Here is a 22625-nt window from a genome sequence, read left to right as displayed (position 1 = left end):
GTCAGGTGAGGGAGGAGTTAACCGGTGAGCTTAGTGTTTGCATATGTCCGCACATACGTTCATGGCAGTGTGTTTGGATCCTAAACCTCGACGGTGTGTTTCTCTGCGGTGAAGTCGATGATGTGTGTTTGCTGGTGCCATAGGTGGATGTTTGAAGAAAAAAAAAGAAGCAGGTCGGGACTTAAAAAAAGGTTTACAGGGCACGTTTACACTAAAAAGAAGAGAAAAAAAAAAAATCCAGTTTTTTTTTCCTTCTCCATTCCCGCCACAGCCACTCGCCCCACCACGAAACATTTACTTCCTTCAACGTGTCCAGGGTTCTTTTGTGGTGGCGGAGGGTCCGGGGGTTGGGGGAGAGGGGGCTGCAGTTTATTTTCCCCGACGCTCTTCGAGTCACACGTCCTGGTCCTCGAAGACCTCCAGGAAGAGCGGGGGAAAGAGTTCGTTGGGACACTCCACCTTCATGTGGAGGAAGCGGCTGGCGTGGCACGCTCCGATCATGCGCAGGTCCGTCACCTTCATCAGCAGCTTGGGCCAGAAGTGGGGAATGTTGTGCTTGCGGGAGTTGATGTAGTGCTCGAACGCCAGCAGGTAGGCCTCCTGGCACTGCTCGATCTTCTCCACGCTGGTCAGCCCTGAGCGGTCTGGTGAGACAAGGGAGGGGGGAGAGAGAGAGAGAGAGAGAGAGAGAGAGAGAGAGAGAGGTTATGTCTCTGCAACATTTAACTTTCTTTTCAGTTAAAGCTGGTGTGTATTATAGAAACATTTTCTCTTGTATTTGTTGAAATTCTCTTTACAACCTGAGAGCGATCAATGAATCCAATGCTCTGACAAAAACGATCTGGTATCTGTGGCTGGTGGTGACCGTAACAAACCCGCCCGGTTCAGTCGGGCGTACCTTGACAGCTTGGGTGCTGCCTGTAGCCGTGTGGTTGAGTGGCTTTGGGAGGAAGGCCTGTAGGGACGTGCTGCAGCTGCTTTCATTGGACAGTTAGCAACACTGGCATGGGATCTTTTTGGTTGGATCATTTTCATAATCTAGTGTTGACTTTAATTCCTCCAATGTTGCCAGCTCAAGCTTTCTATATTTTCTGGGCAATTTTAATTTGGTCATAAGGACTATTTGAGTTTGAGTTGGCTGACAATCATTTGCAGTAAAAGAGTGAATGTAAACCTATCTGATTTTATTTAGCTGTTCCTCAAAAGAAATGCCTGGATGGTGTTCCTTGATGCAAAATGTAAAACACTGATTGTAAATGTAGTTGACTAAGACAGACCTAAATACGAGACAGCAGCCTGCCAGTGAATCCGCAGCTCTGATCCATTTGGTCCAGCGACGCTGATCCTGAGCCGCAGCGACAGCTTAAGGATCCCACCGGGACCTGATTAGACTGAAAGTGATTCTAATCCCCGGTAATTCTTACAGGAGTAATCTGCTAAATCTGTTTTTTTTCTTCAGATTTTGGTCAGGTTTGTGATCACATATTTCAGCTGGAAATATATTTTCTTCTGGATTTGAATCTTATGTCAGTAACATTCAACGTCACGGCTCATCCCTCACCTGAGCTCATGAGCAGCACGGTCTGCATCAGAGCCACCTCCGAGTCGTCCAGGTTGAACTGAGCCAGGCTCTTTCCCAGATCAAAGATGGCGTCCGACACCACGCCCAGCCCGCCGTTCTTCAGCTGCTCGCGTTTCACGGCCATCTCGCCGTTTAGCGTCAGCGTCTCGCTCTCCGGGTCGTAGCGGACGGCGGCGCGCAGCGACATGATCTCCATGCAGCAGCCCTTCAGCAGGATGATCTGGTCTTCACAAGGCAGCTGGAAAACACGACAACATACGAGGTCATAAGGACGTGGACGGAGCCGTTATTTTAAAATGAACAAAGATGTAAAGCACATTATGGCTAACTTTAGATTCAACCTAACCTCAGAGGTTTTCCAGATTAGTACGGAAGCATCTTTTTAAATGAATGAATGAACTAGTAAAGTTATTAAAATGGCGTTGTCTTGTTATTTGCTCAAATTACCTTGCAATTATTAAAGATGCTGAGATATGAAGGGGAGTAGACCACTCGGCTATTGTTGTCGGCCCATAACAACTTTTTAAGGTGATGATATGTCAATGCCGTGGATAAATTGTGTTTCTGCTGACCCCAAGTGGCCAAAAAGATTAATGCAAGCCTAGCTGCACTCGACCCAATATTTCAGCTTGTTGTTTTCGTTTCACTGTCCACAAACATTACTCCACTATGTCTTTCCAGAGCAAGTTGTTGTTTGCTGCTATATTAATGCTGCAACTTTTGAATTTTTGAACAAATGTAATACAATGATTACTGCAATACTTGTGAATGTAAGGTGAAAATTTAAAGCAATACAAAACGCAGTCCAATGTAATGACTTTACTTTATGTTCTACTCATGGACTCTTGTGCTAATTGGGGAGATAAATGCAAACGTACCATTAATTAGCCCTCAGTGAAAGGCAATAACAAGAGAATAGAAATCTACCTTGTGGAATAATAGCTTTTCCTACCCCCCCAACATTAATTATCTCGCTTCCTTGCAGAGGAAAAAGGGTTATCTTCTATTCATAACAAATCCCCCAGACACACTTTATGCAACCGGGAAGCCCCTGCAATATACATGACGGCTGCACTCAGTAAGGTGGAACCACAGGCACACACACACACACACACACACACACACACACACACACACACACACACACACACACACACACACACACACACACACACACACACACACACACACACACTTCCTGTGAGAGCAGAGCAATATCAGTGAGCGATGAGTCATCACATCACCCAGAGAGAGAACGAGAGAGAGGGAGGGGAGGAAACAGCCATCTTTTCCTACTTAGAGCACGACTGTCTATCATTTATTGGAGACCCTTTTTTTACAATAAAGTTCCTTCAAAATTGACAGTAGAATGTTTCTACTTTCCGCTGCCTTTGATATAGACGCACTTCAAAATGAGAACCCCGTAATAGGCTCATAAATATGCTCATGATGGCTACATTAATGATTTTGTGCTAAAAAGGCGGAGGGTAGAGGTGCACGTCCCTGGCGAGTCATGCAGAAACAGCATTGCTCTTGGTTTGTGGAGTTAGATGATTCAGTGACACCCTGGGACCCTCTTTAACTGGTCGTGGAAGACTATGCAGAGGATTTGCTATTAATTAACAGGCCTTTCGCTTCAAAACTCAACATGTGGCCCCAGAGGAGGTAGTTAACGATGTGCTCCTTGGCCTGGAAGGAACACAAAGTCACGTTGCTGCAGTGAGCTAGTTAGCCGGACATTCCAACGCTAGCTTAACAGAAAAGCAGATAAATATACAGTTTAATCCATTCCTGCAACTTTCCCTCATGTGCTGTTGGTTTTGGAAAAGCTAAAAAAAGCTAAATAAAACGCCACCCTCCAAACTCTCTAGATGTTATGGGCTCTTACTACAACCCAAATGAGTTAAAGGAATGTTCTGCTCCAATATCACCTCGTAGCGAAACAAATATGTTTGATTGTTGAAACAGATATGAACCCTAGCACACACACACACACACACACACACACTGATCCTACCTCCGAGAACATGGGCAATTTCTTGGCAAAGTCGACGACGCGCGTGATGGCCGGGGTTATGATCTTGGTGAACTCGCTGAAGGCTTCCAGGTCCACCTTATCCGTCTCGTCGGACGAGGGCACGATGGGACCCTGGCCGATGTCGTCCGACTGGAAGCAAACACACCACAATGAATGCACGTCCCGTTTGGAACTTGAGAGCTATGACAGACAGGAAGCAGCTTCGGGGAAACTGTCTTTGAGTCCACCGCTGGATATCGATTGTGACGACCAAACACAGCAAAACTACACATTTTGATGGTGTTCAACACTTTAAATTCAATGTTTAAAGCTTGATAACTCCCACCGGGTGAAAACGTACATTGCTAACATGCGCACACATATTTCTGATGACGTCGGCTATAAAAGGGTCTATAATCAAACCTTGAGGAAGGATTCATAAAGTCCTTATTTTTTTTTCGACAGTTAACTTGTCTTTGCGCAGATGCTGTGAGCAGTTAATACAAATTAGAATGACAGATTCAGCGAGTGTGATGGAGGCCTACATGCTGTAGTCCTAAAGAGTAACCTGAATTAAATGGCCATTCATGACAACGTGACATCACTCGTTACTTTTGTGGGTGTGTTTTTTCTCCGTTATGCTTTCATGCATTAAGTAGAGGCCATTCCACGAGAGAAAAGCTGGTCAGGGGCTTAGCTTGCTGCTTAGGTTTCTATCCCAATGCTTTAGTTTCTAGTACAAATGTTATGATGTTTTAATTGGCTGCAGATCAAATTTAAGCCTTCACTTGTGTACTATTGGGCAGCTTGGCACCATTCAACTTGTGCAGAATTAGCTTATAGCAAAGTACCCGTGGATGTGCAGACGTCATAACTTTTGGATGATTTCCAAGGGGACTTTTGGAGGTTAACTCTCGATAATGGCATCCTCCGAAGGTGGAGGTCACACTGAACCCAACTCTAGTAATAATGTGCATCATGTCGGTTGAAACTGAAAATAAGTGTGATTTTTTTTCGACGCAAATTTGGGGCAAGCTGCTGCAACTGTTGATGATGTTGCTCTCGTCACACGCCGTATCTTTACCAGACTCCGTGGACAAAAACAGTAGTTTTACCTCGTGGAACACATGATCGGTTCGTTTGTTCGTCCCTTGTGTGACGTTGGTGATTTAGAGAGTTAGTTTGGGTTCACTGAAGTCACACCAAGAATTTATATTTAAAACAATATAAACATGATTTTTAATTACTGGGTTTCCTTTTAGTTCAGTTTGGAACGAATCACAAGCATTAGTGTCCTCTTTCAGGAAAGTTCAATTTTTAACACAAACAAACTGACGTTCCTGTGTGGAAAAATGACTGCTTTTGTCAATGGGGTCTGGTAGCTTTGAAGAGAACGTAGAAACGGCTTTGGCGGCCAGATAAAGAGGGGAAAATATTTAAAAAAACATAGAGTCTTAAACTGATATTTATTTGGGGGCGGGCTTTTTTTAATACTTGTTGTCACTCTTTTTTGCTGCTGGAAGAACACAGGGGCTACAGGCCGGCACGACGTTAAACCTTTTAAATATTCAGTGGCCCACGCGTCACTGCAGAGGACTCGTTTGTGAAACGTTTCCGTTCATCTCCGTCTGCTCAGAACCAGAGGCTTACCAGGAACTTGCGCTTCTGTTTCCAGCTGGAGCCCTGGGCGTTGGTGTGCCGGTGGGCCTCCGTTGCCATTCTGATGAGCTCCCACTCTGCGCTGTCCGGCTCCGGCCGCGTCTGCAACGTCCGCACCATCTCCTCCCTCTTCCTTTTCTGCCGGTTCTCCTCGATCAGACGCCGCTTGGCCACGCGCTTCGAATCGTCCAACACCACTGAACGGCGGGGGGAGGAGCGAGTTAATGCAGTGAAACAGGAACAGATATATATATATGTGAAACAATATAAATGTAAGGAACCCATCTTTATGCTATCCAATACTAAATGTTGTACAATGTACAAAGTGATTTCTCTGGTCACTCCAACAGTACAAAAATGTAAAGGACCAGCTGCTGTGAAATTTAAGTGACATGATTGAACTGCAGCGTTATTCATCAAATTATCGCGAGGAGTGGAACTTCCATTTCCTTTATCCACGAGAGCAGCTGTGCCGCTAAATTAATATCCAACCAACATGAAATTAGATTATGTGCGTGTGTTCTCTGTTATTCCGCTCCCCCTCAAATGTGATTAGGGAGGGGCTCGTAAATACGGTTAAAATAGTTCCTACATGAATGTATGCAGCTATACATCTCTCTCCAGAACACACGATTCTGATGTGAACAGTCCCTCAAAAGACAGTATTGATGAGCTCAGATGCACACACACACACACACACACACACACACACACACACACACACCCATGATGTAAGAGTGTAGCTGCAGTCCACTGCCGAATTACTATAAACAACATAAAACAAAAGCTGTCTGTATTTAGTCTAACTGTTGAGCTTAGTTGGCCACAAATAGCAACATTATTGTTAACTTAAAAATATAAAAACATTCTAATCCAGTTTTGAAATAATTACTTATTAAAATAATACGTTAAAAAGTAATTACTTAGTAATAAAAAAGAAGCGATAAGAGATAAATAAATACTCAAAACACGTAACTGTGATGCAGAATGTATATTATGTGCACTTTGCTTTTCCATCAATCTTTTTGCTAAATGCTAATGTCAACTTGCTAACATGCTCAAAATGACAATGAAATGCGTTTAGCAGGTGCTGTTGAACATGTTTTAGATGAAACAGCTGTTTTAAAATAGTTTGGTCCATCTTAACTCCATGGATCTCTTTAGAAATACTAGTAGTAAAAAGAATACGTAATCTAATAATAACTCACAGTCCATGGCCATGCCCACAGCGATGCACTTCTTAAAGCGACACAGCTGGCACTGGTTGCGTGTGATCTTATCGATGATGCAGCAGGCTTCATATTTACAGGAGTAAGCTGGATGGAGGTTCTTCTGGATGGTCCGGCGGAAGAAACCCTGAAGAGAGCAAAGGAAATGGAGCAAGACAAAGAAAAGACAAAAGGGAAGAACCTTCAAATAAAGGAAGAAACTTATAAAAAAAAGAGCATTCAGAGATTGAGGGGAATAAGTAACCTCATGTCCTCAAAATTGAATCCTCCAATTAAATGTTCTTGCCATTTAATCGGCGTAAAACAAGTGCAATCAATGGCTCACGTCACATGGCGGGAACCTGATTGCCGAGTAATGAAGCGGCGCTGTGACTGATCGTGTCTGAGTGAGCGCTTTTGAACAAGAGAGTCTGGGAGCAGTTTGATTAGAATCACACTCTGGGACCGCTTTACAAAGACGAGCATTCAAGCAGAGAAAAAGAAGAAGAGTGGCTCTGCTTTTTTTGTAAAATCCTTCTGAAACCAAACAAAAACAAACTGCATCGCAAGAAATAAATACTTGTATCGATATCTGTATCATACCACTTACCGGCCTGATTCAAGACCTCCACCATTTTGCCCGACAAGGACAAGACAAAGACACGGACCAGAGGAATTAACAACAACAGACCGGTCGCCCTGTGGCTAGGACGTTGAAGCTGAGGAAACACGTCCCTGACTCTCAGCAGCGATTCCCCTCTGCTCTTCTCCCTGTAGACCAACAGCTGCACCTCCAGTCGCCAGTCCAGCAAGCTCCTAAAGTGATCGGTCAGCTACTCATCTCTGGTAGACGAGTGCGTCTACAGGTGGGAGACTGACCATCTGTCAGAACAACTTGACATTGACAACCAATTCCTGGTCTTTGCTACTTGCGTACACACAGGCATTTGTTTTAGAGACAATGACGAAGCAGATCAAGTTGTTTGACTGAAGGGTTTAAAGTTTGACGAACCTGTCAGCATCACCCACGAATGTGCAAATAGATTCAACTGATGGAGAACCAGAAGCCAGCCTGGAAACCACTTCTCAAAGGAAGTGCTGAGCCCTGACACCCCGCGTTACATCAGCGTCTTCATATCCGTCTATAAGCATTACATTGACACACATCTTCTGGACCTTTCCACATTCCTTGGACAATTTTGCACACCAACCAACAACCTCCAAGAACTGCCCTCTTTCATTTGGATTCAGATATCATTTTTCTAATACTTAAATACTTTTTAAACTTAATTTCCTCTTAGCATGTTTCTGTTATGCACCAGTGCAAATTCCTTTTATGTGAAAAGCTACATGTGAAATAATCCGGATTCTGAATCCATTAAGACTCTCATGGGTTTGTCAACCCCCTGAAGTTAATTTCTTCTTTTTAACGGCGCAGCAGGATTCCAGTGCGCCTCATTTCCTGTGCGAGGACGGGAGAAGTCGTTTTTAGAGGCTGCGCACCATCTGCTCAGCGGGATGCCATTAATTGGATAATAAAGCTCGGCCCAGCGGACACCGACTACTGCAATCAAGAAGCCTCCAGTCAAGTCAGAGATGTACAGTGTAATAAGTATGAATTAATACATAAAGAAAACAGGAAAATAAAGTTAAATTTGCTTTAGGCCTGATATTATGGATGATAAACAGCAAAGCTTACATGTAATTAATCACTGGAGTTCTGTATTCCTTATTTGGTATTCTACTGTTTAAACTCATTATTTAAACTGCAAACTTTAGTCTTCTTAACTTCACGTTAGAGACCAAAATATATTTCACCAACTTCTAGGCAGCTGTTTTCTCTTGTTGATATATTGCAGTTAAATTAGCTTCCAAAGACTTGCCATCTGTTGAGATAGAGGGTTGTGAACCAAAACTATTGCTGTATTCATCCGCGACTGAAAAGTATTCCTTACAAATTCACAATTTATCTTTGTTTAAATAATAAAGGACCTGAGGCCGAGTGCCACAGACAGGGTACATAAGTCATAAACTTTTGAGCGATGGATGAAGACATGTCGGTTCAAACCAACAAATTACATTTTAGTGAACACAAAAGCCTGTTGTTAAAGCGCTTAATTGGTTAATTCAACCATGAAAATTAAGTTAAGACGCAACAATACATGAAACGTAGCATAGTTCCAACCAGAAGGGCACTTTTCATCAGCTTGAGTCAGCTGACTCAAGGCCTTCACAATCTAATTTGGCCATGGCCATGAACTTTAACCCTTTAATCGGTGCGCTCTTCAGTTCATGAAAGTGTATTGGAACATTTGAATTGCCTCTCTACGTCGTGTTCAGGATTCGGTTGATAAGCTCCACCCTCTTGTGTCCCTTGGCCAAAAACAAGATGGTGAAAAATGCCAGACTCAAGGCTTAAAAAACGTAGCCCACAAACCGATAGGTGACATCACGGCTTGCCGGTCTGGTGAACGGTCAATTCCAGTCTCATCTGAGTCAAAGATAATATAGGAAGAGGGAGATGCTGCACTGTACCTTGCAACCCTCGCAGGTGATGCAGCGGTAGTGGTAGCCGGTCGCCTTGTCCCCGCACACCACGCACGGCTCATCCTTCTCCAGGTAGCTGGGGATGTACCCTGGAACAGAGACACTAAGAGCTATAGGGGAGGAGGAGGAGGAGGAGGAAGACAGGGTGGAGATGATGAGGTAAGGGGAGAGCGATGAGGAGGAGAGGGAGGAAGAGACTGAGTGTTATCACCGGGGCCTCAATGAAGCTTCTGCACATAGGGGCCCCAAGAGGCTGTGATCCAGGATAGAACGTACCCAGGAGTCTCATCACGCCAGCTGACGAGGTCGACAGACTCACTCCCAGAATGTTATGAAATATGCTTTTCATCTTGACTTTTCATTCGCTGCTTTATGTTGAATCCTTTTTTACTCACAATATGCATCTCTGTCCTCTAAGCTGCGGCGGAGTTGCTCAGATAGTGCTTTCTCCTCAAATCGAGGCATTCATTGAAATGCCCGAGCACCGCCACCGTTCTCCCTCCACACACACCTTGATACACACAAGACCAAGCCACCCAATCACAGGTGTCTCACTCAACACACACATTCTTGGAGGCTTTCTGAAAGCCAAAGCGCTGAGAGCGCTCCAGTGGAGGGGTTAGACATTCAAAAGATGTGGAATAAAGTGGAATAAAGTGGAATTTGGGGCCTCAGTGAAATATAAAAAGTAAAAAATCCACATAAACGCAAACGTAACAATGCAAGATATTGATACAATTTGATCTCGGGTCTGTTGGGGTCTTCGATTGCTCAGAAGCGAACGGACCATTTGCAGCTTCCTTTTAAGTTATCGTCTTCAGACTAAGGGGTGCTGATGGCTGCTGTTGTAATCTTTGCAATCTGTCTTTTTTGTCTGAACTGAATTAAAACAACACAAACAGAAGGAAGGTGAAATAAAATAAAAATTGTCTGTTATTCCTATCGTCTATCTGTTTATAATAGTTGGACACTGTGCGTTGTTTATTGTTGTTATTGCTCCTGGAGATAATCAGAGGAATATAAATACATATTGTTTAAGTGAAGGCATACGACAAATGACTGATTAAGGAACAACTGGCTGATGTTCTGAGGGTAAACCCTCGTGCCTACTCAGGGCTCACATGTGATAAATCAAGTGATCATCAGGAGTTGCTCGTCCTAATATAAACTAATCACTGCATGAAATGGGTAAATTGCTTCATAAATATGTCCTTTCTTCCCTTTGCATTCATAAGTTGGCTCTTTAGGGCATTTTTAAGTGCAATTCCCAGAGCGTTGCTAAATATACTGGAGGCAAAGTTTTCAAGACAAGAACTTTTTTGGGGGTCAAAATCAAGTCGAACTGTACTGTACAGTCTCTGGATGGCATCACATGCTGTTGCCCTGATGCCTGTTGCTTCGCTGATTGCTGATCAGAATAAAAACAGGACGGCACGATGAAGACTACGAGTACAGCAGCAGAGAAAACACTACGTCCACCTGTCAATGAGTACTTTAGTCCAATATGGGTTTAACAACAAAAGAATTGCCCCATCATTCAAATGTGATTGTGTTGTAACCTTCGACAAACGACACACTAAACAACAAATCAATCAAAGTATTGATATTTTCTGATGCCGGCAGGTTTGTTTACATCAGTAATGTGTGAAACAGCCTCGTTTGCTCTTGTGATGGGGTGAGACACTCAAGGTCACATTTTAACGTTCAGTAAATTCGTTTAGTGCTGAATTTTATAGGGTTAGGAAATACTGATAGGTCCTTTAACTTAATGAGAGGTATTTTTTGGGGTCCGTGATTAAGCATTAAGATTTGATATTGTTGTTGGTCATGAATGATGGGGAAAAATAAGTGCTGAATAAAGTTTAAAACTGTAACTCACATATATTTTAGTTCCCAATTTGGTAGTTCTGTACTTGGTTGTTTACCTTAGCAGCCTACTCAGACAAATCTATTAAGCTCGGGTCTCAGAGTCCTAGGTGAGCTAATTTGAGTCCAACAAAGCCTCTGAAGGAAAATAACAGAACTACAAAACGACGAGGAGGAGATTATCACAGTAGTCACACCTCGGCCGACATTGAAAGCCAGAGGGAGCCCATTAGCGTGGTGTTTGGAGGGGACGGAAACACAAAGAGGATAACTCCTTACCTGACACGCTCTTCACCGAACAGTGACTGTTCTTACTCTTCCTCTTCGGCACATCTGGCCACCTGGGAGGCGGGAGGGGGAGAGGATGAGGGAGACAGAAAAGGAGAGAGCAATGTTACAATGAGAAAAACAATCAACCCTTAATCCACTCCACTGTACAACTCATAGCATCTTCCAACGGATCATTAATCATCAACATATGTTTTGCTACTCTGCTGTTTTAGTTTTTTTGTGATTTATGACAGATTGCAGAGAACAAAAGTGTGCGATCAATATCCCTCGCCAAAGCAACTCACTTAAAGCTGTATCAACGGATTATTTTGGCCACAAAAACAACGAGCTAAAAGAAGCTACAACGCGACACACAGCTGCAGAGTCGGGTGATAATTCTCTGTCGATTCCTCACTACAAAATTACAAGCTAACGTTTTGTTGTTGTTGTTTTCACTCAACCCATCACAATGCTAGTGACCAGCGGCTGATTTAAGCCATGTCGTTGCCCCGCTGTACGCGACGGGCCGCTTATGGACGAGTTCAACGGCAGCCAACCTTTTTTTCAATATAAACAACAACAGAAACGATGGAGTGGACGTGTGCTGGTGTGCATGTATGTTTCGTTAAAGTCTGCTTGGCTGAAGATAAGACAAGACCTGAGGCATGTCTGAATACATCTTCTCTCTATGTAGGATCTTTTCTTTCCCTGTGACTAAATTGTTGCTTTTTCTATTTCTTCACTTTTAATCACATCCAATTAAAATATCTAGAAAGAGAGAGGTAATTCAAAGCCTACCACATCTTTTGCTTTCAGTGTCTGTTCGGTATAATGACTGAATCCTACCTACGCCAACACACACCAGGGTATGGATATTCCTTCACTCATCTCTTTCCCACCTCCTATCTCCTTCTCTACTTCTGTGTCCTTCCTCTTTTCTCACTCTCACAGGATGGAGTCTGCCTTTGCTCCTAGCAGGAGATTTGGATTACCGTCCTCTCTCCCTTCCCTTTTATCTGTCCATCCCCACGTCTGGGCTGTTTGCTCTCCTCCGCCCACCCGTCCACATTTCCCTTCTCTCTTCAGTGAAATCTCTTTCTCTGTCCCTTACACTTTGGCCACTCCCTACTTCTTACCGTATGCTCCCTCAATTTTCCTTTTTTGTTTTCTCCTCCCAGGAATTTCTGTTATCCTCTGCTCTCTAAACTTCCACCAGCAGTATTAGGTAACACCGCTCTCCTCTCCTCTTCCCCTCCCTCCGTTTCTCTCTGGCTGTCAAATCCACTTTCCTCTTCAAACCCCAAATCCTCTGACATCTCTTTCTCTGTTCTTGCTGCTCTTCACGGTCGAGCAGACTTATTAATTCTATTGCTGTGCACATGGCCAGGCAGTAACATGGTGGGAAACTGTCTCCTCCAGTCTCTGATCACTGTGAGCTGTGCTACCAAAACAGAAACACTCACATTATCATCTCCGCCTCCATTAATTCAATTGTTTATGGAGCTTGTGACAGTGTTGACATTGTGCTCAGTGTTTCCACAACATGAGGCAATTAATTAAATTCAGCGGATGGTGGTGGGCCTGTAAACGTTGGAGGTCGAGTGTCCATTTCTGCAAAGAAGATGCCAATCAAAATAAATCTCTGGCTGTGTCAAAGTGAGTAAAATAAAAAAGTCTACTACGGTCTACATTTAAAAGACGTAGACATCTTTAAAACTGTGATACAATGAGCTCTGCGCAATTAAAAGCTGCATTCCTTATCTGCTTTGTTTTGGCCTCCACCAACTAAATCTCTTATTCTGCCGCTCCACTATGTTCACCAGCTGGTTGCTAACTTTCTGATGTTTTGTTTTCAGTGGGTTTGTCGAGCATATAAGGGCCTGGATAACTAAAACGATGAATTAACAGAAGCTTAAGTGCTCCTGTTCTCTCCCTTTTCCCTCGCTTCTCAAGCTTTCCGTTCTTGCACAGCGCAGGCAGTTTACGACGACGGCGGACGATTTGAAAAACGTGATACCACTTTAAATCATAGCAATCTTCAAAATGGGCCTTTAAAGTCAGACGGTTGACAAAAGCAGTCCCCATGTTACGATCCGTAAACGGTTGATTTTGTTGGGGGAAATGACAAGTGTAGCTAGCGGAGTTTAGCTCGCTAATTAAGCTAACGTTCCCGGAAAACACCATTTCTGGTGGAATTTTTCTGTTTCCAGGATTACAACTGTGTGTGGTGAGCTAGTTAGCCGGACATGCTATCGTTTGGAGCTCCCGTTAGTGCAGATAGACACACACGTTACATCAATTATGTACATTTTTGTTTGTGCATTTTTTATTTGAATGGAGCAAAATACGACATTCGGAGCATCAACATAGCAGCAAACAACTATTTGATTTAGTGTGGTAATGTCTATCTGAGCAGAGAATGAAGTCATTCTCCCTGCGTGTGTCTCCGTTCTTTGTTTACCTGGGCCAATCACACGTGCATTTTAGTGCACGAGCGCAGGAACCCACCTGGCTAGCTTACGCTCGCATAACGACGGTCATAGCTGATTGCGTAGCACCGACCCTCCGGTTCCCCCGCAGGTAAATTAAAACACAGTTAACTGTTAAACACATCACTGAGTAAAGCTTCAAAGCCAATGTGCATTCACTTTGAAGATGTCAAACTTTGCCACCCCAGGAGCAGCAACAAAAAAAGACTTTGTAGCAGACAGCAATACATGCTGATACAAAGCTTTGAATCATCATTTCATTAAAACCTTACAAACGGAGGCTTTAACACCACCACCGAGGGGCACATGGTACTACAGCTGCAACAAATGCAGAATCAGGCTCCGTCCTGAGGGCATCAGCTGGAAGATGCGGTGGCTTAAACAAAAGCGTCAGTGTTAAGTTGGCATGGTTCATAGAATCACATGCATTAATAACGGATATCATCTCCCATACAATACAAAGAAAGGATAGACGGGCACATTTACATAAGTTGATTGCGACAGACCCTCCCACTCTCCTGGTAAGGCGTCACGTTCTGTTTCACTAATCTCACCAAACGGACACAATGTACTACTTTGAGGGAGTTTCCTCATCTGATTTACAACAACAAAAAACACAAGCGCAACCAAAATTTGTTCATGAAAAGTAAAAAAAACAAAACTTTTTTTTAAGATTTTTGTATTAAAATAGACCAATGTGATACACTTTTGGAAATCCAATGTGAGTACTACTGTTGCATTTGTCAGCAACACAAACCGACACAGAGGCCGGCCTTTCTTAACTCAACACACAGACACACTCCTCACGTTATCTGCTATAAACATGCGCTGCAGCATAAGGATGCCAGCGGCCGCACACACCCACTGCTAACACACGTAATACAGTCACAAATACATTCGTGCAAACGCACCAACCTGTTGATGCAGTACGGCTGTAAGATGTGCATGCTGCCCGGTTTGCAGAGCTACCAGAAGAAGAAGAAGAAGAAGAAGAAGAAGAAGAAGAAGAAGAAGAAGAAGAAGAAGAAGAAGAAGAAGAAGAAGAAGAAGAAGAAGAAGAATGTCGGCCCAGTGGCTCTTTTTCTACCGCTTCAGCCTCCTGAACGGCCGCGTTGAGTCAGTGCACGTGTGCGGTCGCGTGGCTCCGTTTGTTTCGTATTGCAACAGTTCTGCTTCTTCAAAAGCAGAAGCCTGAGTGTGCACGGCTAATAGAAGCTTTCCTTGATCCATGAACCACTGAGGAGGAGGAGGAAGAGGAGGAAGAGGAGGAGGTGGTCCTTAAATCATGCCTCCCGGTGACCCGAGCGCTCAAGTCCATCCCAGAGAAGTACAGTAGAGTGTTGCTATCAGCTGAGATATCTGAGACAGTAGTGGAGCTCCGCCTCAGACTGGCTGCTGAGAGGAAGGACTACTCTGTTTATCCCCCCTCCATCTCACTCGTTCACTCCCTCCCTTCTCGTTGCTCTCCCCTAGCCTCCCCCGGCTCACCCCCGCCCTCTCTGTCTGTCTGTCTCTCTGTCTGTCTGCATGTGTATTTCCTCCCCTGGTGTGATCACAACACACCTTTTCATGCTCTGGTCTATCTACCTCGTACAACCGCTCTTGCTCTCCATCTCCATCGCTTCCTGTCCTTTCTCTATTCTTCTATCTCTTCGTTTTATTACATATATATTTTTTTTACAATCTTACTTCTGTCACTTTCTCCCTTCTATTCTTTTCATTTTTTCCTCAGGGAGGAAACAAAACGACAACAAAACAAAAAAGGTTCCTGTCCTCTCCGCGTCCAAACTCACTTACGCTTTGATGTTAACGAGATTACATAACGGCAGGCTGGTGCGGCCCCTCCACTACGGCTGAGTGGGGTCTTTTGAGGACACAGGAGACGCTTGATATCTCATTAATTGAATTAGAGTTCACTGTGACTTCTTTTTTCCTCCAAGTGTAATCACAGCCAGTTATCGTGAGACGCGTTTACGGACGTTTTTTAAAGCTACCTTGAACAGTGTTGTTGTGTGAACACTAAAAGGGCTCACAAGCTACACAGCCCGCGAATAAAATACAGTAAACTCTCCAATTAAAAGTATTCTAACAACTGCCAGGAGCGTGGCCGCAAACAAAAATGCACTTTTGCAGAAAAATATAATAACGCAATAAAAAAAAACTTGTGACTTCCTGCTAGCGTTTCATGTTAAATGTGTACCATATTTGTTATGGAGGTGTTTTGCTTCATTAGCGGTAGCTTAACATAGATAAAAGATGAATAAATAAGATAAATAAAAAATAAGAAGCAATCAATATAAAAAAGGAACAGCATTGCTGTTAAAAAGAGAAAGAAGGGAGATGTACAGTATGCGTCATGACTATTTTTGTAAGATATCAGGTGAAAATGCTAACATGCTCCCAAAGACAATGCTAGCTGGATTTAATAATCTTCAGGGGAACGTAAATATCTGAACCAAATTTCATTGCAACCCATCCGATATATTTCAAGACATCCTGAGCTTCATGGTGGCTCAACGAGAGCAGCCAGGGGATCAGCAGACAGTAGATCCTCTGGGGATCATGAATGTCTGGTTCACACTGAAATATCTTATAAATATCTAGTTTAAACGTCAGAGAAAAAACATGTACTTATATTCAAAGTGTGAATATTTGACTGTGGATTTATCGTCTCCTTTCCTACAACTACTTTGTTTCAGAGGTGAATTCCTCAGAGTCAGCGATCTGTCAGATGCCTGGCTGGCTGAGGACATTTTTGTTCTTTTACATCTAGATGACGCTGTGTTTGGGAGATGCTCTCATGGCGAGTGATCGAGCAGCGGTTCAGTGCCAGTGCCGTTAGAATGGACACTTGGAAACAGCTGGCTGCGGGAGAGTGACGCCACACAGTGACCCACCACTCTGCGTGGCTGTAACCCGTCGGTGTTAAATCGGCGCTAATGATTACACAAACAAACACAGACGGTGTTATGCCAGTGGTATCTATCAGTGTTCGATCATTCAGAAGTATATACAAAATAAATCACACATTTGGCCGTGGAAGTTGGCGTTCCAGCTTGGCCTCAACTCCTGGCTGTCCCATTGTTTGGATTATTATCGTCTGGGAACGAGGTGAACTTCTTTGGCCCGGATGATCTCCACCCGAACAAAGCTGGAAGCTCGGATTGCTTTCTGCCAGCTCACCATGTGGCAAAACGTCTTCTTCGTGGAAACCAACCCCTGGGGCTTTTGCAAACAGAAATTACCGATGCGCCAGAGGTCGATGTTTCTCGGGTCCCAGGACATTTTTAACATCCTTGAGAAAATGTGTGTTACTTATTCTGTCAATAAAACAGGGTCTAATCAGAAGAAGAGCCAGCCAAAAGATCGCTTTTTATTTATGTATTCACTACAGTCCAGCTGGGGGAGTGGACTGTGGTGGCTCACATGATGTTGTGGATCCACTGGGTGGAAGAAAGTCAGCAGCATTGAACCTCTGGAGGGGCTTGTGGTTTTAGACCGTGATGCCGTGCTGGAAGGTCTCCATTACACAGTTGTAGAACTTCCGGGAGACTCGATTTGGCCCGAGCTGCCCCAGATGATGCACTCATCAGCTGTGTCATCCGAACCACGGTTGATCTCGTGGCGAGATTAAAGCGCTGACTCTGTCTTTCTGCCTCTGTTAATGGAGGAACGCTCGGCCTTGTAATCCCCCACCACCTGCTCGGTCTCACTGATGTGAAGGGAGAGGTTACGCGGCGGGCAGCGCGACGGATCTCTTTACGTCTGGCTGTCAGGCCGACGACTGCTGGTGCTGACGGTGAACTCCGGGGCCGGCGCCGCCCGTGACTTCGTGGCATTCCTTGAAGTAACGAGTCCCGAAGAGAGGACAAAGAGCACCAGAGGGAACAAAATGGCCGACCAAGTTGATTCGGTTAAAATATATATATAAAAAAGTACACATCTCTCCTATGTGATGGACAACCGTCACGCTGAAAGGAAATTACATCCTAGCGTTAAATTCAATAGGAGAGAATCTGCCTGCAGCTGCGTGACACATGATCTGTCGGGTGAAATCCGATAAATTGCCCCATGTGAGTCAGTGTTTGTTTGACGATGAACAAAAAAAAAAGAATAATAATCTGGTGGTGTGGAGTTAGAAAGAAGTAACCGCCGCTGCTCAGCGCTCCTTGAGGCTACGTTAGCCGCTACTAGCATAAAACACAAATGTCTGACTGAACTGTCGGCATTCCAGTTGCATTGTGGGTAAGGAAGGCGCCATATGTTTTTCCTGAGGACTGCCTCATTTCAGATTTTGTGTCCGTCACGAGTCCAGCAATGTTTTATTAAATCAGAACAATCTGAATCAATAAAAACATGCAAATTATTTTAGACTTCGTCTGTTCACCATGTCGTATTTCTTATTTTTCATTTCTACGCTAAAGGTAGAAAACAACATTATCGAAAGATTTCCGCAACAAATGTGCTTCGACGTAGAATTATTCACGCCCCGCATCAGAAATCTCTCACCTCCTTCGTGATTTGCCCGTGTGACACAAGAGCGGGTCAAGCGGCCAAGAGGCTTGAGGTTTAATACACAGCTGTTGTTGCGCTCGCTCGCGTCGCCTGAGCTGATAAACTCAATGCGCGACCACGGAGGGGGTCACCTGAGGACAAGGCCTCCGTAAGAGGGAGGGGGAAGAATGGCCTTTGAATGGGAGCGGATCAACCCGATTGGTCCATTTCACCGACAGAGCCATGCTTTTCTTTCACATTTGTTCTCCTTTAATTTGTGCACCGTGAAACCAAACATGACCGAAAGAATAACGAACCAAGCGCATCCATTTCACTCCGACATCGCACCAGGCAAAGCGACTGTGGCTTGTTGAAGGACATTGTTGAATATTTGATTAATAAATCAATTAAACCACCCCGCACCAAAATAATATATTCCTTCCTACTTTGAAACAAGCTCTGAAAAAATAACACCCAGTTGATTAATATTCTAAAATACAGAGACGCTCCAACTCAGCCGACTGCCTCCTGAAATAATCACAGGCTCCACACCGACACACACACAATTCTACTTCAGCATCCTCCACTCCGGGCTGTGTGAAGTTCTGCGTCAACGTTTGTGTGTGTGAACGTGTTCATGAGTGTGAGTGTGTGTGTAGCGCTCCGTGACTCAGAAATCACAGAGGGGGAGGGAACAGGGCATGAGGCAGCCCTCTCAAGAACACGTGCGTGCTCAATGACACTGAAAGAGAGCGAGACAGACACACATACACACACACACACACACACACACACACACACACACACACACACAGACACATGCGCACCAAAACAAAAGTGACAATCCCCCTGTTGATGTCACATATCGAGGCGTCCTGAGTTGTTCTCTGCTTTCTGTGCCTCCATCTGCTCTAGCTGCTCCTAATCCGACTCCCTGCACTCCACTAATCCACCACACGCACACGCACACACACACACACGCACACACACTACCTGCATTCTGCAGGCAGAAAAAGATTGATACGTCTTCATGTGCATCATCTGCATACATATTCATTAATGCAAACACCGTCTGCCCACGCGAGGACGCGAATGGAACGCACTGAATCCTCAAGAGGCCTCGTACCTCCACATCTATACAGCAACAACAAATACATAAATGGGGTCACCAAAACTCAGGGTTTTGTGAGACTGTGGTGGATCTTCAGACCGAACCTTTCAGTGTTCACATACTTTTACTGTAGATGAGGGGAAACGGCCCTCAGCAGCTAATCAATCCGTTCACTCAGACTATTTTGGGCAACGACGGCGCTCTAGCTAACAGGAGCTGACTGGCGAACTCTGGCAGCGGTATGGAGCGATAAGACTTGAAATAAAAGGCAATGAAAAATGAAAAATGCAATGAGATAAAAAAATAATAATAAACAAACTAAGCGTATAATGAAATAAAACAACATAATACTAAGTTGAGTTTTAATCTTTTTCTTATGTTATCATGTTATTATTTTGTCTCCTTACTTCTTAAGTGGGAGTTCAACTTGTTCAGTGTTTGTGCTCTAAACTCGGTTTGTGTGTATTTATTCAATGCAGCGGCGAGGCTAGCGTGTGTGTGTGTGTGCATGCGTGTGTGTGTGTGTGCGACTACACGTGCCGGAGAAAAGGAGAGAGCACAGATGGCAGCGTGACAGTGTTCCGTCTTACATCTCCAAAAAATACACTAAATACACTGAAGCCCCCATCCAGCCCTTTTCTCTATCTATTTATAAAGCTCCCGCTGCACAAGCGCTCGTCTGTTATTGAGCGTTTCTTCTGTTTCTTTCCTCCCTTCGATTAAAGGGCTACCTTAAAAAAAAAGTACATGCAATTGTTCTGGGATTTGCTTGCATCCGCACTGTGAGGATTCAAATGATGTGAACTTCCTCCATCCATCCATCCGTACAGCGACCCATCTATTGATCCATCTGTCCGTACATCCATCACTGTATTGATCCATCCATCCATCCACCCACCCCTTCATCCATGCATGCATCCCTCCTTCCCTTCATCCATCCATCCCGCCATGCTTGCATCCATCTATCCGTCTGTCCATCCATGCATCCACCCACTCCTCCCCATCTATCCATGCATCCCTCCTTCTCTTCATCCATCCCTCCATCCACCCCTTCATCCATCCATCCCTCCATCCATCCATGCATGCATGCATCCCTCCCTTCATCCATCCACCCCTTCATCCATCCATCCCTCCATCTATGCATACATCCATCCGTCCATGCCTGCATCTATTTTTTCATCCCTCACTCCAGTCCAATCCATTGTTAATCTCTGCTTTCCTTTCAAGTTTACATCAAAGATGAATGACACGCACGCGCGCACACACACACACACACACACACACACACACACACACACACACACACACACACACACACACACACACACACACACACACACACACACACTCTGTCTCACCCTTTCTCGTCTCCCTCTGATGAGTTGCTATCCTGCTTGTTGGACATTGGCTCCATGTAGCCTCGGTCCCGTCCGGCAGCCAATCACAGGACAATGAGGCGGACCTCGACCTCTCCAGCCTGCTCAGCATTCGCCGGCGGCCCCTTCAACAGACAGCCATCTGAGAATCTGGGCAGCGGTTGGCTGAGCGGAGCACGGCGGGCGGGACATCAGTGGAAGCGTCAGAGAGCTGGAGGTGCAGAGGGAGAAGCCACAGTCAGAAACAGACACACGGTGACAAACATGGGAACGGTCGGCATCTTTGCTCCAACAAATAAAAAGGATTGAACAATAATTCATTTTCTGTTTTCTGCTCGAAAACCATTTTTCTCAAAATCTGAAGGTGGTAATTTGGAGAAGATAAACACCGTCACAGGAAAGCTTTTCATTGTGAAACTTTATGCGATAAGAAATGTGTTGACACGTGTCGAAACATCACAAATTAACAATGTATGCGCAGTTTTTCCAGTAAGACCTGGAATTGACAATGATGTGCTGTTAGAGAATATATATTTTGAGTGTTCCTGCTTCAAATGCATGACCGTAAAGACGTGCACAAACCAACGGGCGACGTCACGATGACCACGGCCACTTTTTAAATACAGTCTAACAAGCTGTTTACAGGTACTCCGTTTACTAAAAGTTGCTACAATTCATTTGGAGGAAGGCATGAATGTGAAACACGTCATCATCTTCAATCATCTTCAACTTTAAAAAGGGACAACACTGCACAGGTCAGACCTTTTGTCTCGGCTCATTCCTCAATTTCCTCATTCCATGTTTTATTTCGGACTTCGCCACTACAATCCAGCGCCTATTAGAGGAGGCAGACTCCAGCAAATATCATTTACCATAAGCTACTTACAAGTCTTCTGAAACAAATTTTGTTTGCCCTCTACAATTTTTTCCACCATTTTTTTTTTGCCCAAGTTTTTTTTTAATTATTCCTCCTCTATGGCTAAAGTTATCACAGCTACAGCTTCTCTGCTAGACTGTAGTGGTTTCATCACATTATATATGCATTTTTAACAGGTAATAAAAACCTGTTTATGCTCTAATTTTGCAGGCTCACTAAAAAGGGAACAAAAAGGACAAAAGAGAAGAACGTGTGTTTTATCTGAATTCTAAACATATGTTTGGGCCTCAGGTTATATAAAAAGGGAAAATAAAGGAGAGTGTTATTCTCTGAATACACGCAAGCATACCTTTGCTTTTAAGCTTGTTTTTCCACTGTGTGGACCACAACGTGATCTCAAGAAGATATTTTGAGCACAAAAAAATGCATACATGTTCATTTTTAATGAGATTTTGAGGCGAGTTGATACTTCAAAAAAAAAGTGCAGCTAGCTAGGCTCTAGGGATGGCGGCCTCTGTTGGTGGGTCAGTCGATGGGTCAACACTTCCCAGCAACTAATGGATAGTTTAAAGTTTCACACTGAATGTTTCGCTGGCAGCATCCTGAGGTTAAGCAACTGATGGATGCTTACAATTTATTACAGACATTCATGTCTCCCTCAAGATGAATTATAAAACACGTTTTGGCATCCTCTGCTCCATCAGGCTAATGTCACCCATTGGATTATGGACTACTATGGACTATTTTTCGCCATCCCAGTTTTTGGTCCCAACGCTGAATATGACATTTTTTTAGGCGACCAAAATGTTCCAACTAACTCCCATGAACTGAAACCACACTGTGAAAGGGTTCAAGTTCTACAACGGAAACACGGACACCTCCCAGACCGGACAATGCCGTGGTGGCATCCTGTCAATCACAAGGTAGCCCCGCCCTAAAGCGTACCCTGGTTTATGGTCAATTATGGTCTCCCTGCTGGCCAATAGGGAGAATGCAAATTTAAGGCACTTCCAGACTGGCTTCACTTTTTAGACCTGGAGATTGCCCGCCTGCAAAAGCGATGACATTCCCAAGTGATAATTGCCAAATGCAAAAAAACTGCACTTAAATGTTGATAATCAATTGCTAA

General features: G+C 44.2%; 1 protein-coding gene across 3 annotated transcripts; it reads right to left on the bottom strand.

Moving 5' to 3' along the window:
• Positions 1–393: 393 nt before the first annotated feature.
• On the bottom strand, positions 394–20657 carry LOC306749945 (thyroid hormone receptor alpha; the record flags this gene model as incomplete). 3 transcript variants are annotated; one of them, XM_079233304.1, is made up of 8 exons in its annotated part: positions 394–644; positions 1562–1820; positions 3600–3749; positions 5250–5455; positions 6467–6614; positions 9002–9116; positions 11140–11220; positions 20602–20657. In XM_079233304.1, the coding sequence occupies 8 exons, from the start codon at positions 20655–20657 to the stop codon at positions 394–396; spliced, it is 1266 nt and encodes a 421-aa protein (XP_079089430.1). The 3 variants fall into 3 exon arrangements, with proteins under 3 accessions (XP_079089430.1, XP_079089431.1, XP_079089432.1); XM_079233305.1 differs by having other exon boundaries at positions 9002–9123; positions 11159–11220; XM_079233306.1 differs by having other exon boundaries at positions 9002–9102; positions 11159–11220.
• Between the last annotated feature and the right edge of the window lie 1968 nt (positions 20658–22625).

This window comes from Taurulus bubalis (genome assembly GCF_910589615.1).
Source record: "Taurulus bubalis genome assembly, chromosome: 17".
Taxonomy (NCBI): Eukaryota; Metazoa; Chordata; class Actinopteri; order Perciformes; family Cottidae; genus Taurulus; species Taurulus bubalis.
Note: the sequence above shows the minus strand (reverse complement) of the source record. Positions and strands in the feature narration are given on the sequence as shown.